This window comes from Haliotis asinina, chromosome 4 (assembly GCF_037392515.1).
Source record: "Haliotis asinina isolate JCU_RB_2024 chromosome 4, JCU_Hal_asi_v2, whole genome shotgun sequence".
NCBI lineage: Eukaryota > Metazoa > Mollusca > Gastropoda > Lepetellida > Haliotidae > Haliotis > Haliotis asinina.
This window is the reverse complement of record NC_090283.1, coordinates 37,807,805-37,828,305: the sequence shown is the minus strand read 5'-3', so window position 1 is coordinate 37,828,305 and position 20,501 is coordinate 37,807,805. Positions and strand designations below refer to the sequence as shown.

Below are 20,501 nucleotides of genomic sequence, written 5' to 3'. Positions count from 1 at the left end.
ATAGATACTAGCAAACCAACTTCCATCACTTAGCTCATGACATACTTAGTGGATTATTATCATTCAGGAAACTAAATACGGGAGTTCAACATTGAACACCGTCAACTGATTCCTCCCTTAAGGTGTATAGGTTAGTCAGATTTAATCTGAACAGGCCACAAACTCACAAGGGTTGTGTATGCATTAGCTTTCAGAACCCTACCTGACTGTATTAATGGAAGTACATTCTTGATGTGTTAGTGTTAAAACTTACGTCCACTAGACTAAATCTAAGTCTGAGATAAGTCCTGAAAAGTCAAGAAACATTTCCTTGTGGACTACCACTTTTCCCTATAGGTAGATTTCATCTCAAGATTCATTAATCATATTATTAATCAACATGCTCATCAAAATTATATCTAATATCCTAGCCCTGGGCCTCCTTTCACAAAGCACTAACATGATCATAAGTCACTAAGTCGACCTTAGTGCAGTGTTAAAGAATGGGAATTAAGGTTAACCTTAGTAAAGGTTGCTTCGTGAAAGGAGCCCCTGGGCATTAAGTTTGTAATACTGATCATCATTCACCAAAACACCAGAGACCACTATAAGTCATTATGAGTTCAAGCTTTTTGGATTCAAGAACACAGTGTACATTATCTTGCATGTGTGGAACAAGATACTTACAACAATGACAAGTTTCATGAACATGAACTGCTGACAAAAACAATAAAAATGGAAACAGCAAAAAGTCTGTCAAACCAGTACAGACACAATGTGTCTGGCACAAATGAACTCAGTAAATAGGATTACTAGTAATCAATTAAATGTGCTGAAAATTCCAACACCATGTTGACAGAAAAAGTGTCAAGTATTTAAAGAAAGTGTCAGGACAAAATTCATTCTTACCACAGCAATCCATCCCAAAAAGTTCAACACTGATATCATAATATATAACAAAACCTCTGAAGCCAAACAAGGATGTTTCTAGCATCCAAATACACAAGGAAGGAGAAGCATTCATTAACTATGAGTGTCTGTCAATTACACCATCTGTGACCATGAAGTCATCTACGTATATCCTGAGTCAGGAACTTGGTAGAAACAGGGAGTCATTTCACCAGAAACGGAAACAGGGCAAGCTAATGAGCGTAATTTAGCTGTGTCTAAATATCATTACCATGATTACTGGGAAGAAATGCTACAAACATAGATCACCATGAACTTCAAAATGGATAAAATGTGAATTGAAATTCAGTTTCAGCAGAGGGGTCATCTTGATCATCAGGTGATTGGGCAGAAGTACTTGATTTAACAAGTTCACAGTTTAAAAACTTTCAAAACTTTGGTTAACAAAACGTAAATTTAAGACGTGAAGACAAACCAATCAATTACGTAACCATGTAACGCATGTAGAAACTGACAGTAGAGATACACAGAAGAATGGCTTACAACAAAAGTTTACAAACAGTATGTGTTTTGGCCAGAAAGCTTATAGATATGTATCCCTATCCATTTCTTATGGTGTATTGTTAAGCATATTTTGCAGATGAAGGAGGAAAGCCCCAAGTGTAGTCCATGTAGACCAGTAACAGTACAACCAACATTTACAGTACCATAGTGGAAAGATTTAACAAGCAAAAAAGCTTTGAAGCAGTGGAATCCACTGACTTATGTTCCCAGAGGTACAGAGGAAGAAATATTCATGCTACAGTGGATGATTTTATGTCTGTTTCCGTTACTCTCATCAGTAAACATCACTCCAATACAAATGTACATGTTGCTGATTAGAGCGAACTGTAATATGGTTACTACCATCCTTTTTCTGTCAGGGTAAAACACCAGGTTTGATGCTTCTAGACTGGGAGCCCACACAATATTTCAAGAAACCATTACTTGTACATAAACTCATCAAAAATAAAAACTTGACACTCATTATTTTTCAAACAGTGTTTTGAAAGTTTTCTTGAAAGAGTTCTTGTTGTGATTATGGATAAATGCATTGTCAAGGGCATTACGTCAAACAATCATTCTATTGGTCCAGCCTGCATAGCACATGCGAGAGCACTGCACGCTAAAATCACGTTTCCACGTGCCACAAGTCATGTGACCTATTGATACACGTGCAATTGATCTCATGTTAGCAGAGTAGAGTGTCATTTCAGAAATACACGGTTTTATGGTTCATTATTCATTGATTTGCAATGCCACGACTGTCAAACAATCAGCGTGAACATGCCACTGGCTTGCTGAATACAGGAATGTCCGTCACTGATGTTGCAAGGGTCATGGGATGCAGTCAACAGACCATCCATAATCTCCAGACACATGTCCATCAAACTGGCACCACAGCTGACCGTCCCCGTCATGGTTGACCATGGGTGATGTCACACACAGAGGACCAACAGATTGTCTTACGTCATTTGCATAATCGGTTTGTCACTGCCACATCCACTGGGAATGTATTGTTTGGAGGTCGAGTGACTGACCAAACCAATCGAAATCGCCTGCACTCTGCTCGTCTTCATGCACAGCGACCATATTGTGGACCAATTCTAACTCGTGTACATCGACGCCAAAGTCTTCTCTGGGCACGATGGCACCTGAGATGGACCCAGCGAGATTGGAATAGGGTTGTGTTTAGTGATCAATCAAGGTTCATATTAACCTTTGCTGATGGAAGGGTTAGAGTTTGGAGAAGACGAGGAGAACGCAATGCCCAGTGTTGCGTACAGGAAGTGGATCGATTTGGGGGCAGTAGCGTTATGGTTTGGGGTGCTATCAACAGTCATGTTCGATCCCGACTATTGTCATCCAGGGAAACCTTAATGCGGCAGCATACAGGGATCAGATGCTCGTTCCAGAGCTTTTGCCATTCATGGCAGCTCATGGCCCAGGTCTCACTTTCCAACAGGATAACGGCCAGACGATAACGGCCAATTTAAAAACAAATTTCCTCAGGAATGCTGGCATCAATATCATGGAGAGGCCCTCAAAATCTCCTGACCTCGACCCCATACAGTATGCTTATATTTATACTGCCCATACTTTTTGTTTACAATGTCGATAAACATTATGTGTTGGCCAATTTCCGGGTGTTATTGAGTATTTGAAGCACGAGAAATCTGTCTGTCGATTCCAAATGCATTCCCGTGCTTTTCCATTCATCTCCATACAACCCAAAATATCAAAGTGACACTATGCTGCCATTCTATATTCCATGATAACCTGACACTGCATTCAAAACATCATAGCAACACTCTATACTGCTGTGCTTTATTCCATGTAACTGACACTGCATTCAAAACATCATAGCAACACTCTATACTGCTGCGCTTTATTCCATGTTAACTGACACTGCATTCAAAACATCATAGCAACACTCTCTGCTGCTGTGCTTTATTCCATGTTAACTGACACTGCATTCAAAACATCATAGCAACACTCTCTGCTGCTGTGCTTTATTCCATGTTAACTGACACTGCATTCAAAACATCATAGCAACACTCTATACTGCTGTGCTTTATTCTATGTTAACTGACACTGCATTCAAAACATCATAGCAACACTCTATGCTGCTGTGCTTTATTCCATGTTAACTGACACTGAAAAAAACCCTTCCATTGATTGTGGTAGAAAAAAACAAATTCATATGTTACTGTTAGACTAATGCTTAGCCTCAGAAAATGTACCTAGGTATTTTTTATGCAAAGCAAACAAATTTCACATATCCATGATTTATATAGGGAGACAGTCTGCTTTCACTGCCAAACTACTGATTAACCATCACAAAATATGCCACCTCCCTCAAAACTTTTTCCAACATCATTAAATGACAGAAAGTGACAAGGAAGAACAGTAAATCAGCACAATTTGGTAATATTCCCAAGAAAGCTGAGCAAATCATCATGATCCTGGTCTATATTATGTTAACACCAGCACCCAACTGAAAGTGAAACTGATCATAACACTCAAAGTCCAAGTTCAGTTAAGCAGACGCAAAATGTCTGGCAAATACTCAGACAGTAAGAGCAAACTACAGAGACCATTACCATGACAAATCACCACAGCTTCATATCAACTTGATACAGTGCTAGTATATCAGTTCCCAGTAACAAAGGTACATGGAATGAAATTCACAATGAAGTCAGCAATATGTATTACCCTGAATAACACAGCCATAGCAGCCAAGCTTGGAGCGACATGGAGACAGTTTCCCTTACTGGGTTCCAGCAGACTGTAATTGATGTCTGAGGTGTCCAACTATCCACACCAATATCAACACATACTACCCCAGTGGTTACAGGTGTAAGCAAGGTGCAGACACATCAAGTGTTTACCTTGAACAGGTGGGGGTGGAGCATTCAACAAACACAGTAGACATGTTACCTAATGTCAACTATATCTGTCCCAGTTTGGGTTATGTTTCTTTGCAATGATGAATATGAAAATGATAGTAAAGTATTATCCCATTCAGCACATCAATCAGTGTAAGATGTCTGCTAGTTGGTCAATCATGTTTCCTTTCAATCATGAAACACAGTAAAACACATAGAGGCAAAGGTGAGTCAAATGTGGAAGAAGATGAATTTAATCGCATGGTCAAGATCATTTTCGTATGAAAATAATAATTTTGCTGAAAGTTATACAATTTTGAAAATGAAGTCAATTTCATGATGAGCAATACTTAAATCCTGAATTAGCTATGCTAACGTTTTGTCAATATTTATCAATTTCTTCTAATTCACTGACCTTTGATTTCTTTTGTAAATTATTGGGATTTTCTGCAATTAAACTTAAAAAAAACCATAAAACATATTTTCAATACACTAACATTCTTTATAATCTAAATGCTCTGTATAAAAGTTTAAGAATTCAAGATATTATCAGATTACAAACATGACTCTCTATATACATGTGTATGGCACTCTCATCAACCAATCAGACAGTCCAGGCAAAAATTAACAAAATCCAAACAAAGTACACCTGTGACAGTTAGACTTGACATACTCATGTTGTGACTTTTTTAAAGCCATATTACACATGTTATGAATAGCTCCTAAAAAATTGAGAAAAATTTTAAGGCTGCTATTGGGTGACTAAAACTGTTTTTGTGCTTGTTGAACAAACCATTTTATTAACTGGTTTCCAAAGAAAAAGAGTGCTGGTTATGTTTGAATATACAGAGCTTTTGAACTGATTATAATAGAAAATTATCCGAATTTTATGCATACAAACATTTACCACCCAAAGGTCAAAAGAGAACTTCAAGATGACGAGAAGAAACAGAACCTGAGAATAGATTTTTAACTTCCCGAATGTCTATCTTGAATAAAACTTTAGTTTGTTGTTTTAAATTTGTGTTCCATGAACAGCCAAAGAGAAAATAAGATCAGTTTTGTTTAGGTGCTAGACAATACATTGTAAACCCAAAGTCACGGTGTTCTGTAATCTGATTGGTTGAAAAACATGATCAAATGGTATTAGAATCCTGGAAACTGCAAGACTATTCTCTGCGTATTGACACATAGAAACATCGCAAACAATTGTTATGTTGTGTCATCAACAGAGGTGATGTCATTCAAATCATATTGTGATATAAAGAATGATGTCACAAATGAGCCACTCAAGATGCTACCACGGGAACTAGCTAAAACGGCCAGCTGATAACACTTCACTGCTGTAGCCATACTCAATGTAAACAAGTGCAGACACTAAAACCCTTTGGTATATTTTTTTGTTTACAATGTCGATAAACATTACATGTTGGCCAATTTCCGGGTGTTATTGAGTATTTAAAGCATGAGAATATTTCATTTGAAACCTCTGACGCTGTCGGTTCCAAATGCATTCCCGTGCTTCAAATACTCAATAACACCCGAAAGTGGCCAGCACATTATGTTTATCTCCTAATTGTGCATCAGCGGATCCCTGTCTTACACTGCTCAATACAAGTAAAAATTCACCCACAGGAAGTGTCGATGAAATGTTTTCATCCACTGTACAGAATGTAGTCCCAGTACTACACTTATGCTGAATCAGTGCAGTTGGTATGGAGTTACCTCCCTTCTACTGTTTCAGAAAAGCCACATATTTTGATTGGGTACATTGGGTAACCAATGAGGGTAATTGATTTGTCAAGTGCGAGAAGATCAAACACCCTTTCTTAGTCTGCAAACTGATAATGTATCAAGTATTTGGATATTCTCTATGACCACACACACCACACACATGACATAGGTGGTGTGCAGGTGATGTCAAACTGCATTCAAACATAATGCTAAATGGGGGAACACTATCAAGGACTGCCTCCATCATGGAAACTTAAAAGAAAATCTGACGCAGGAAATGTAGAATAATATATGATCCATAAATCTTGCTTTTCTCATGTACTACTGGTAAGCAAGTTTACAGAGTATTTCATATTGACAGACAGACAGACATATTTATTCAGTAATGTGGGCCTAATGGCCTATAATATACTACCGACAGAAAATAAGGGAACCAAGAAATTGAATCTAGATGACTTTGACTGTGACAGGGTCCGTTATCGTGGCGTATCTCCCAAACGCAACATCCAATGACAATGGAATTTCGTATAATGCATGCCCAGCACGTGCTACACGTGCATACAGTGAGTGAGTGAGTGAGTTTAGTTTTACACCGCACTTTATTACAGCTACATGGCGGCGGTCTGTAAATAATCGAGTCTGGACCAGACAATCCAGTGATCAACAACATGAGCATCGATCTGCGCAATAGGGAACCGATGACATGCGTCAACCAAGTCAGCGAGCCTGACCACCCGATCCCGTTAGTCGCCTCTTACGACAAGCTGAGTCGCCTTTTATGGCAAGCATGGGTTGCTGAAGGCCTATTCTACCCCGGGACCCACGTGCATACAGAAGTTAACTCCTGTAAATGTACTGGAGAAGTAGCAATCACTAATGCAATTGAGATTGACACTTACTGACAGAAATGCCTCCGAGGCAGTATCTCGGTGAAGCAACAAAATGGAGAATTGTGGGGATGATAGAGGGGGGGACATCATTATGTGAAGTTGCCCGGCAGATGTGTAAATCAAAAAGTGTAATTTCACGCCTGTGGGATAAGTACCGTCAAACGGGTGGGGTTGCAACAAGACCTGGGCGTGGTAGACCAAAATCAACGACACCACGACAGGATCATCTCATTATGTTAATTGCTCTACGCGATAGGTTTAAATCGGCCCCTGCCATCAATAGAGAATTCCGCACACTCACTGGAAGACGCATTTCAACCTCAACCGTTAAAAACCAACTCTATCAAGCTCATCTGAAAGCAAGACAGCCTTTAAGGGTGTCACCCTTTCAGCTCACCATAAGCGCCAAAGATTGGCATGGGCTAGGCAGCATCAGGGACGGGCTATGCGCCACTGGTGTTACACCATGTTCTCTGATGAGTCAAGGTTTTGCCTACGATTCACAGATGGCAGAAAACGTTGTTGGCGTCGGAGCGGGGAGCGATATGCCAGTGTCATGGCGTGGGGTGGGATTACACATGACAGACGATTAGATTTGGTCATCATTAATGGAGCCATGACTGGTCAGCGATACATTGACCAAATATTGCGTCCTGTTGTGGCTCCATTGGCTAGAGTTATCGGCCGAAATTTTGTATTCCAAGATGACAATGCCAGACCACATCGGGCCCGAATTGTCTCCGCTTATCTCCGACAAGAAGGTATCCAGACATTGGACTGGCCCTCTAAGTCCCCAGACCTGTCCCCAATTGAACATCTCTGGGACGTTCTTGGTCGAAGGGTGTACGCCAGGGACCCAGGACCCGCCAACCTGGCCCAGCTTGGTGCAGCTCTCCAAGAGGAATGGTGGGGCAATACCAAGGGCAACCATCCGGAAATTGATTAACAGCATGCCATCAAGGTGCCGTGAATGTGTTGCCCAACATGGTGGACACACCAGATATTGAACTTGACACCTAAAATTGATTTAGTGGATAATTAAAGCAGTTTCAAATTCACTATTATTTCATTAGTTCCCTTATTTCTTGTCGGTAGTGTACAATTGACCGATACAATATTTTACAATACCACATGTTATTTTCAAGAGTAGTGCTTAAACAGGTGTTTCAAAAATAGAGCAACTGATTTAATAACGTGTGGATCTTTAGACTGTAGTACATTTATCATGCTTTGTTCACATTGAGACATGGCTTTCAGCTTAAGAGTAGTGTGTTACATAATGCGAGCTACAAATAGAACCAAGTTTGTTTGTACATATCAGTTAATCTTTCTTTAAACTGCTGTATAAACATATCTGCATCACCAACAGTTTGTGTTATCCACACAAATGAAAAACCTGTTCTAAACAATATAGTTCTAATGTTGGACACCCAATTACATTTTCCATTTTCATCTAATTTTTTTTGTAGAAAGTAACATTGATATGGATACCGATTTACTTTCATTTGCAAGAACTTAGTCCAATACTTAATACATCCTACTAGAGTTAGTATGAGCATATCACATCTACCAGTCTCACCAAGTATAGCCTTGTTAGATGTGAACTTTCCCACCCTTAAGTATTGTTTAAAACATGTAGTTTGCACCTGCTCTATTACAAGATGGTAATTAGTGCCCTAAATTTCACTTGCGTATAATAAAACAGGAGCAATTTTCTTATCAAATATTTCACAGGTTGTAGTGAATGAGATATATCTGTTCTTACTAAATAAATGAAGTCATCGCTTTAGATGCCTGTGCAGAATGAGTATTACAAGCGTTTGACCAAAGAGAGCCTTGAGGAGAATATCTTAGTACTTATAATATCTAATACTTTTTAGTTGTTTGTCTCCAAAATACCATTTCTCGTTTCTCCGTAATGAACCACCGTTTCTAAATACTGTTATATTTGCTTTTTCTGTATTCACTTCAACACTCCATTTTTTACAAAAATCATCTAATACATTCAGTTGTCTTTGAAAACCTGCTACTGTATATGAAAACACTGTAACATCGTCTGCAAACAATAGCATCATTATGTCTTCAATATCTTGGCTTATGAATATTCCATGATTGCATTTATTATACATTTCAATAACAAGTTCATTAATAAAAAATATGAATAGCACAGGGCTTAAAACACAACCTTGGCGAACACCACATGAAGTTTCAAACTGATGTGTGATGCCCTCTTCAGATTTTATACAAGCTTTAACTGATGAATACATACTCATCAATATGTTAAACATTTTGCCACAGCAACCTTTCATAACTAACATATATAACAATTTTTTTCTGTTAATGTAATCAAAGGCTTTTCTAAAATCAACGAATGCCATGTAAAATCTGCCACCTTTTTCACAAAGATATTTGCTGCACAACGACTGTAGGATAAAAATATTGTCTACCGTAGAGTAATCAGGACGGAAACCTGCTTGAGACTCTGCGATCAAATTATTAACATCCAACCAAATTCTTATTCGTTTTTCTAAAACAGACGTAAACACTTTACCAATAAAATTTAGCAACGAGATCCCTCCATAATTATTCGAATTTCATCTGCTTCCAGACTTAAATAGAGGGACAATCATTCCAATATTCCACACTTGTGGAAAATGACCTGTATCTAATATCTAATTAAACAGTAAGTGCAGGTATTTAGTAACAGTTGCAGTGTCGGCTAACTTAAGAAATTCTGTTGGAATACCATCTTCGCCCGGAGCCTTGTTTCGTTTCAGCATACCAATACTATCTTCAATTTCTTTTACTGTGATTTGACCCGATAATAGTTCATCAGTAAGGGTCAAGCTGTTACAATGGTCACAGGAATGAGAATGTAAGAAATCAGATACAGTTTCATCAAAAACATTAAAAACATTGTGTTAGTCTATAACAAGCACTTTCAAGTCTTTCAGGCCAAGATCAGTGAAAACTTAGTGTAGATATAGACAAAATCTAGCTACAATGACAAACTGGAAAATCAAAATGAAACCTGCACTAGTCTCATAAAGACTTTGTCTACCCTTTTAGTATAGGTTCTGCTACACAATATTAGAATCACATGCTCCCTGAGAGGGGACAGTATGGAAACAACTGAAAGGACAGAGACTTGTGACAGTTGTGATTGGATGAAATAGGGTAAGACGTTGTATGTTTTTGAAAAGCACTTGCATCCCGTAATTAAAACTGACCACAATTTAAAGTATTAAGTGCTGTCATTTTATCATCATGACCTATACTTACATGTGTAAGAATATTTTCAAGTAGGTGACATTTTGTGCAAAACTGTGATTGATGCATTCCGCTTACTGTGCTTGGAAAATGTGCCAGAAGAATTGGCTAGAAATTGTGTCTTATTCTTTAAAGGTCTGACAGTACACATGTGTACATGCAATGGCTCATGAAAGCCTGGATGATTTTCAAAATAATGTAAGGTTACTACAGAAGTCTATGGGAAAACATCTGGTGTTGTGTAACCTATATACTGTAAATGGTCTTTTTTAAAATTGTAATTTAAAATTTTCTTTATAAATGAGCAAACCATGCAAGTCTCAGTTCAGTGACTTATGGAAAACATTACTTGTTGCATAAAACATCCAACACTGATCCCTGTGGCATACCCCAAGCTGCCAGTGACTGACACAGATTCAAGTTTCAACATTACGCTATTAGCATTACTAAATTTGACATTATTGACATTTAGAAGACAACATGTCTGTAAGAACTGACAAAGTCATACATGTGCTGTGAATGTTGGACAATGGTCTCAATCACTGGATTTTATGCATTGTAAAGACCTTGATGCTTGAGTTGCAAATTGGTAAAAATTTCGCAATTGATTATTGGTTCAAACCAACAATGAATCATCGAAAAAAATGGGTATAATAGGCTCAATTTTTTTTTAGACTTTTCACTACAGGTTGTTATTGCATATAAGGAAATAAGTTGTGTTCGATTATGAAATCTACTGCTTGGTCGTGTGGCCACTGCAACCAATTTTCTATTATTTCAATTAATCGGAACATCACGAATGGATGTACGTGTTATTTCAGAGTCATCATTGGTAGCCATGACATAGTGGTTATACCTTTAGTTGTCATACAATATTCGAAGAAATCAGTGACAATTTCAACAGAATTTCTTTTTCACAATCCTCACTGAAATAATTCCACCAGTATAGTGTACGCAATGTCTGATTGTTGTTTAACACAGCACTCAGCAATATTCCAGCAATATGATGGCGGTCTGTAAATAATCAAAGTCCAGACCAGACAATCCAGTGATCAACAGCATGAGCAGTCTATGCAATTGGGATACAATAATGTGTCAATCATGTAGGCAAGTCAGACTACCTAATACCACTAAGTATTATTCGCCTTTTCTGACAAGCACAGGTTGCTGATGACCAATTTTAACCCTGATCTTCATGGGCATCTGTAGACAACGAAAGTAGAATGATTGAGTCAACATGTCACTTTCACTTACCTTGCAGTTTGCATTAATATTCTTGTGATTTTTAGATGCTAATGGACGACGTGGGCTTCTGGGACTTGGTAGCTTAAAGGCATTGGCTCCATATGGAGGTGACCCTGGACGGTGGCGAGGGGACTGTTGTTTCCGTGGTGATGGCTCAGTCAATGTCTCCCCCAGGACAAGTTGACGAAGATTCTCTCTCAGAACATGTTGAGTCTCTGTCTCACTGAGCCAACGTAAGAACAGTTCATCCACCTTCAACTTCAGGACTGGCTTTAATGCCATCATGAAAAACACTGCGAGTCTGTCACCTAATCATGATTCCTATGCATGTTTTGCCATAGCTGACACCGAATGAAACAAGCAGCATGGGATGTTGATCATCAGTATTCTGGAAATAAGACATGGAAAAATAAAATAATCTTTCACTCATACCATGCTTGCTGAGCTTAAATTATGCATGTTACATTTCAGGTTCTCAGTAACAGCAGGAAAATATACACTGAAACTCTTATTTAGTGGTCATTCAATACAACAAATATTTAGCATATTCTTTGAACAATAATTACAGCAAACATGTCTTTCCATTAAACTGCCCAGTACTTGGTACTAAGGAAACTGTGTGTTCATCTGGGAGTCCATAGTTGTTTCATATTATATATGTTTGCATCACTCATCTGCAGCTCATCACCTCTCACACTGTAGTACATAGTGACATTAGAAAACTCTAATCAGCATATGATTCTTGTGTTCTAAAAATTAAAAACATCTCCAAACACACTAATTCAATAACAATGAAACTTCCCGAAACCCTATTCAAGAAGAAAATGGTATATTTGTTACATACTGGAAATGCCTGATAGGTACCTAAAACAGCAACCAGTATTTCACCTTCTCTGTATATAAAGCATGTGAAAGTGGACCTCTTTAAATATTTAAAAAGCGAATGACCTCTCATTTTTTAAACTCTTTTAACCATTACATATGAAAGACATGCACTTAGTCTACACCAAATTCATTCTTTAAAAACATGTGGTTAATAAATATCGAGGAATTTAAAGTTGCAAAACTGTTGTCTGCTTCACAATTGCCTGCCAACAAAAAGACAGATCAGTAACTCTGTCGTCAGGGCACTGCAGCGAACGTCATGTGAGGAAGGATTTTTAGTTAGCTGTATATAAAATATGTAACAAGCTTGTCAGTTTGCTGATTTCTAAACGTAAACAAAGACATGCCAAATTGTTGTGTTGCCGTCAGTTGCTCCCAGGTAAACATGTCACCATGCACAGATTTCCCATCAGTTCATGCTAAATATGTTGCTTGCGAGTTCAAAACCTGTGTTGTGGAAGCCTGTACGTATCAAATCAGGTGGTTCAACACCTACCTCACTTCCAAGATATAACATGCCATTTGGATTTGTTTTCACTGAGTTAAAAAAATCAAAACTACTTACTAGTTGTAGTAACTGATTGATGACCAAAAGGATTTTGCATGACACGACTTGTAACAAAACGATTTCTTCCTCAGAGGCGAGTTTGTGGTTGATGTGACAATGCTATTGTAAGTGGTCTTATATTGACACCCACCTTGCTTTCAAGAGTGAAACTGTTATGTCAGAAGCAATGTCACGCAAAATCATATAGTGCATCAGTCAAATACATATTTTACTACCAGTATGTAGTAGCTTAGATTTTGTAACTCAGGAAAAAAATCCTAAACAGTATTTATTCTCTGACTGGCGAATGTTCTTGACACCTAGGGCACCACCATTTTTTAAAATTGTGGCGTCATGGTATAAAGAATCAGTTCAATTATGGTTTGTTTTCATCAAGTTAAAAGATCAGTACTACTTCCTACTTGAAGTTAATTATGTTATTGAATCATGACCAAAATATTTTGCATGACACCGCTTGTAACAGGACAATTTAAAACCAATTATGACAACAACTGATTTTGACAGAATCGTCCATAAAAATAAGTTGTATCTTGTAAAATAAGCAAAGCAGGAAACAAGATTAAATGGCAGTAGATTGTGAAACAAAAATCTTTCACTTTCAAAACAACTTTCAAGATTGCAGGTTCAGACAAACCTACAGAAAGTAATAATCTACCCCTAGAAATGCACATGAATACGGCCTACCTTTAGAATACAGCACCACAAACTTTAAAAACACGTCATAATACTATTTTACATAATTGCAGGTGATTTTGTTCAAAAGCACATTCTTGAAACAATGCCCTATGACGCTGGCATGGCAACAAGGTCGTCAAGCTCAGTGAGTGCTTATAAGCTCCGCTCAATGATGTTTCATCTCTACCAGCCATGTCATTACAGAAACCCAACGATGTTGTGAGTTTCCAGTAGTAGTTCCCGGCGGATGAGCAATTTTTTGCAAGCACCAGTTTTAAATATTTTTTCTTTTTTGACTAATATGCTCATATTTCTTTGTATTAAGAGGTGCTGAGGTGTTATATTTTGTGTATTTATATGTTCTGCATTTTTAAATTTTGTAAGAATGACTTACATTGGTCACATTGCACCATGTTTTATTATTCGCAGTTTTGGTCAATTAAAATAATCTAAATATATTATATATTTCGGTTTCAAACGTAACTATTTGGATCAAAGGAATTATAACTGTAAACCAATATACATACATATCGTTGTCATTCGGTAATTTGCACCATTACAAGGAAATATTTATTTTTCGAAGCGGTAAGAATTCATTATACTGAATACATCACCCATTTTCGTGCCGGTTCAGTGAGCATATTCTATTTATTAGAATTATTCCAAAGGTTAGGGTTAGGGTTAGGGTTAGGTTTCGGGTTCGGGTTAGGTTTAGGGTTTAGGGTTTAGGGTTTAGGGTTTGGGTAAGGGACCTAATCCAATATAGTAGGTAAATGCATGAGTACAAATTGTTTTCTTTTTCCATTTTTAATACTTTGTTCACAAGGAAAAACGGGAAACCAAAAACGTCAAAAGTTAAATAAACGATGAAATGGTCTAATGTCGAAATTTATAGCTGATGGAAATCGGCCTCCAGCAACTTTCACCTCTAGATATACATATTTTCAATAATGATTCGAAGTTTAACTCACCCTCATGCCGTCACCAAACATGCCCATGTCTCACACATTCCATAACGCGATCCACATTATCTTTACTGGGTTCCCTACAACTTTTTTCTGTCACGAAAGCACACAATGATTTTCTACAAGCACGCCATTCATGCATGTACCGTGAAATCAACGTCTGACGCCTGACATCAACAATCGTTTTCAGTTCGAACCATATTGGGCTCATTCAACACAGCATGGTATCTTGTACATTACGGAATAGGACGATCGTGCCAAATTATATCGGGACCATTCGGCAACCATCAGTAGATTGAAAGCACGAGGCACCAAGTCTACCCGTAACCTTCATAATTGTCCGCAACCTATTCAACTCTTTCCGTTCATTTCCGTGACATCACAGGAATGACTAGCTAAATTTGCACATTGTGCAACAATGTGGGCGTAGCTCAGTCGGTTAGCTGTCGGGCTAACAATCGCGGGTTCGCATCCGACGGGTTCTCACAAACTGGTTGCCTGTCTCACTGACATGTGACCTTCGGCTGGAAACGTCCTCACGAGAAATTGTGGTGCTCCATGAATACCACAGTGACCTACAGAGGTATACCAAACATTACATCATGGAGAGGGTCCTCTGATTGGTTTAAATTTCGTTCGTGGGAGAGAATTGTGCACTGTTGTCAAAAAAGTCGATTCAAGGTAATTAAATGTCAAAATGAGTTTTAATGATAGGGTTTCATTTATAACAATGTCAATAAATGATATATGCATTTGTACCCCTTTGAGTATATGTGATCTTTAAGCCACTTTTAGTAATATTTCAACTGATCTTTAAGCCACTTTTAGTAATATTCCAACACTATCATGGTGGGAACACAAGAAATGGGATCAAACATTGTACCCATGTGGGGAACTGAACACAGACCTTCTGCATCACAAGCAAATGCGTTACCTCACCATCCATAAAGTGGCGAGGATTCTACAATTTCTAGTACTGATATTTATCCGTTTACATGCATGTATGTAAGTCTGTTCTGTGCTGCAGTACTTCTCTCTTGCTTGACAACAGTTTTAGAATCTATACCAAAATGTCAGATCATAACATGATGAAGTAATCCATAAAGTACCAAATCTTTCTTGTGACAATTGAAGTTATTATAGACATGAAGCACATGACATATATATGTAATTGACACAAACCCCATCCCCAACTGATTACAACCTCATTTCATACAAATACAGTTCTAACTCAGGAGCAAAGAAAGTCAGAATTAAACATTGGCTTATGACAGAGAATATTGTTTAATAAAATACTTTCGATTCATTTCGTGAAAACAAAATTGTTTGCGCATGGGTTGGGCTGTAAGTGACTGACACGATTATACGCTGTTCGTATTACACGTTTGGCGAACAAGAACGCATGCCTGTAATATTGTAAAGGGTCAAGCAAGCACAGACCTATCAACTGATTGCAGACCTGTCAATAGAAAACAGGTGAGAGACCTTTCCCTTCAACGAACATTTCCCAGTAACTGACAGTTCATCTGCTATTTCACTTAAAACGTACTGTCAAAAACACAGTATCACTAATTCATAAAACGAACTGGCGGCACAAGCCTCGTTCACAAGTTTGACTTTTCATAAATATTTTGGCAACACAACTTACCGCTTCTCGCAAAATGGAGAATGTTGATTCGGTAATGAGGCAAAGCGGAAATACGTCACAGAGGATTCCCTCACAAAAGCATACGGAAAACCCAGAGCTAAATATAGACACTTTCGCGCTTCTCAACGCTTGTCTGTTTCTACATTTGATGTTATTATTACATTTATATAAATTTCGTTTTCGGTGTGCTGAAAAATACTACATACACTTTGGGCTCTTAACCACTTTTACTTTAGACGCTTGACTGGTTCTCGAAAAGATTCTATTTGATAAGCATAGAGAATTTTCTGGGTTAGATGAAACTCAGAATTTCTTCTGTGTTCAACCAGAGACCACATAATGGATTATAACACGGGCAAATCTACAACATATACATATTGTATCCATGATTATATCAAATGGTCTCTGGTTCAACTGTTGCTTCAATTAAAAAGCAGCTTAACATTATTTGTAGAAACATAATTATCGCATACTAGCATGTCGATGCATATGCCTCTCCAAGGAACATAAGACAAAATATTATGGATGTTAACTTTTCCTTTATTATTGGCACAACGTTTCTGGACTATATTCCTTGCCCCTCCCTCAGCTGAACCTTCTGAAGAGGAACTATTTACGGTGAATCCCAAGTTTGCCAGCAGCCAGCAGGGGATTACATGGCATTAGAGGACACACGTAAATGGGCGGACAGGACGGGTCGTTCCCTGTGAAATATGGTCCGGGATAACTAGGCTGCCCACAACACTGTCGCTATGACTTCATTCATTCAATCAATCATTGCAACATCTGCATACCACTGAAAAGTAGCTGACATTTCATTTTGCGAGCATACCACTCGTCAATGCCAATACATCTGAGAAAAAGTAATATATATCAATACAGGTGAAACATTTCCAAATGAAGGGAACAAATTGTCACATTTCCCCTCAATGTCTCTTCATCATCTGTTTCCTCCGTGGCTTCATCATTCGCATTCTATCAACTTTGTCAATCCAATATCTCCTACTTTTTGAAGCGTATATTACAATTACCATTACTCTCATCAACAGCATTATGAAATACAACCATTAGGCAACACTGGCATTATCGCCATGTTACAAACATACATTATTGCAAAACATCCCGTTATACACAATATCACATGTATACATCATTATTGGGTCGGCTGTTTGTCGGAGCCATATATTAGACAAACGTATATTCCATCATTAATTTAGCTAAAATATGCAATTTTGCTATATTAACTTCCTTTTGGTAGATACTCGGCACTGACCTGTGATCAACTTTGACAGTTTATCTGAAGTTGACAAGAATGGCATATGATTTCAGCTGTTGTAGAAAACAAGATGGTTCCTCTAGTGTATGGATTGTATCCCGACAAACAGCATCAGAGTACATATCATGACTTTCTAAAGTATTAAAGATAACTATACTGTACGAACAACCATGTAGAGGGTTGTCACTCTAATATTTCCCGACTCTTAGGTTCCTTTCACCCGAATGTCTTCCGCCTAGTCCAGTTCTTCAAGTCTGAGCAAGCCTACACAGAGGCAACCATCCTTCAACTGCAGAACGACGGCAAGTTATACGCCCATCACGCAAGAAGTATAGAGACGTTAGCAGTAGATTTCTCCCTCTGGGGGATGACCTCCACCATGGAAGAAAATCTGTCCTACAATACCTTGATTGGGTATCTCATTTAACTGCACTATGAATTGACAATCAATGGACATGAACACATAAAAGCTGAAAAGAGACGATTGATTCCAGATTGTTGATGACATGTTATTGATGTTACTCATGTTTGTTATTAAATTATTACTTCGAACTCATTACGTATGTCTTGCTGAGTTATTGCCAGTTACAACTAGTTCCTTTATTAAGCATATATTACACTATATACCACTGCCCCTCCACTAGCCTGATACAGTGAGTGGGTGAGTGAGTTTAGTTTTACGCCGCACTCAGCAATATTCCAGCTATATGGCGGCGGTCTGTGAATAATCGAGTCTGGACCAGACAATCCAGTGATCAACAACATGAGCATCGATCTGCGCAATTGGGAACCGATGACATATGTCAACCAAGTCAGCGAGCCTGACCACCCGATCCCGTTACTCGCCTCTTACGACAAGCATAGTCGCCTTTTATGGTAAGCATGGGTTGATGAAGGCCTATTCAACCCCAGGACCTTCACGGGTCCCTGATACAGACTATATCCTAATCCGTCTGTTGTTTTAAGACTGCCCATTTCCAAAATTGGGCACAGTGGGAGTAACCCCTTCTACCAACGATAATCGGTCACCATTGGCGGTGAGGTAAAGCAGTTCAATTGTGTTGAGACGGATGACGATTACCGTATCTATCGCCAGTCGTGTTCCTCCCATCACACGGTAGTAACAGGGTATGGTTTCTCCGCCTGGAGTGTGAAAGATCCGAACTAAACAAAAGCACCATGTTACGTGCTCAGAATTGAATGAGAGGCGAACGCATCCATTTGAAATCCAAAGGTGAGACCTGCACCCGCCATGTAATGTATATGATACAAGAAATAAGGGGGGAGCTTAGCCAACTTTTAAACCGGTCTGTCTTCTGTACGGCAGTCAAAACGTACATTTGCAGTTCAGTGCGAACACGTAAAGATCCTGGTGTCCTTTTCGCTACACTTCACTACGCAATGGTGGAGCGTAACGAATAACACTGAGGCTAAGTTTGTAGACTGGTTCAAGAGACGACTGACGGGATTGGGTGGTCAACTCAAAATTGGTTGACATAGCCCAACTGTGTAGATCGATATCCATGGTGTTAATCACTAGATCGTCATTTAGTTCGAATACTGTTTAGTGTGACATTAAAGAACAAAGTAAACGGCCCAGTGTGAGCGCCCTATCGCTTTACACAGGGGAGATAACTCATACACCCTTGCTTCATACGAATACATCGTGATCAGACTAGTATCGGCTTCAGCCAGAGTACCCTAGCTTATGAAGAAATGACAGTTATGGCTGACGTGGACACTGTTTCAATAGGGAATACACCGTGGTTCTGAATAACAGCTCATAAAATGTGCTACCCGGTCTCCATGCTGACTTAGAGCATCGACCCGTGAAGGTCCCGGGGTAGAATTGGCCTTCAGCAACCCATGCTTGCCATAAAAGGTGACTATGCTTGTCGTAAGAGGCGACTAACGGGATCGGGTAGTCAGACTAGCTGACTTGGTTGACACATGTCATCGGTTCCTCATTGCGCAGATCGATGCTCATGTTGTTGATCACTGGATTGTCTGGTCCAGACTCGATTATTTACAGACCGTCGCCATATAGCTGGAATATTGCTAAGTGCGACGTAAAACTAAACTCACTCACTCACTCACTTAGAGCATCCGCTTTTTTTAGATAACTTGCCACCCGTTACGTCATGCCAGTGTGACACACAGGTTAGTCATCTAGAGATACAAAGAGGAAACATCCGGTCCACACATTCCACCTGTCATTATCATGCCAACTAATCGAAGCGACCAGTGACGACCCGGGGCAGAATAGCTTGGCAGCAACCCAGGCTTGCCACAAAAGGCGACAATACTTGTCGTCAGAGGCGACTAACAGGATCGGGGGATCAGGCTCGATGACTTGGCTGACACATGTCATCGGTTCCCAACTGCAAAGCTCGATGGTCATGCTGTTGGTCACTGGATTGTCTGGTCCAGACTCGATTATTTACAGACCGCCCCTATATGGCAGGAATATTCCTGAGTTCGACGTAAAACTAAATTCACTCACTTACTGACCGAAGCATGATGGCGTCACTGTATAATTGTACTTCGTCAAATGTTGACAATATTCACATTTTCATTTCATCTCATGTAACTATAACATGACATTGATATCAACTATTGACATTTAACTTGACGTCGATGTGATGTCAGTTACGCTGTATCAGACCAGTGTTTCTGTAATGGCTATTGTTAGATTCTACCCATCCGAGATCACGGGAACGAGGGGGTTTGAAACTATATCTACCCACTAAAATTAACACCAGTTCTCGGTATTGGACGGGAAGGGGGATTTGTCTAAATGAATACTTTGTCAGAATGCCAGTAATGAATGAATTTGTTAGAAGTGGTGAACTGAATAGCTTATTGGTAAGAAATGCCACATCTCCCAAACTGGGAAAACGAGTAGATTGTTTGAAGGTACCCGGTTCATAGACAATGTGTCAGGAGAAACTGGGGAACTAAATAGATTGTTCTCAAAATTACATCTTCACAATTTGTCACCTTACATTGCTGTAGACATCAAGCATGTA

General features: G+C 38.9%; 1 protein-coding gene across 2 annotated transcripts in view; it reads right to left on the bottom strand.

Moving 5' to 3' along the window:
* Window positions 1–16,232, bottom strand: part of LOC137281536 (serine/threonine-protein phosphatase 2A regulatory subunit B'' subunit beta-like) — a 66,145-nt gene extending 49,913 nt beyond the window's left edge. Inside the window, exons 1-2 of one of the 2 annotated variants that reach the window (XM_067812823.1) lie at window positions 16,197–16,232; window positions 11,465–11,843 (exon numbers count right to left, since the gene is read on the bottom strand). In XM_067812823.1, coding sequence (XP_067668924.1) covers window positions 11,465–11,740 — 276 coding nt within the window. In that variant the 5' untranslated portion in view covers window positions 11,741–11,843; window positions 16,197–16,232. Of the gene's footprint in view, window positions 1–888; window positions 1,000–11,464; window positions 11,844–16,196 lie in introns of those variants that run through there. The other variant, XM_067812824.1, reaches the window with a different exon arrangement.
* Window positions 16,233–20,501: the final 4,269 nt, after the last annotated feature.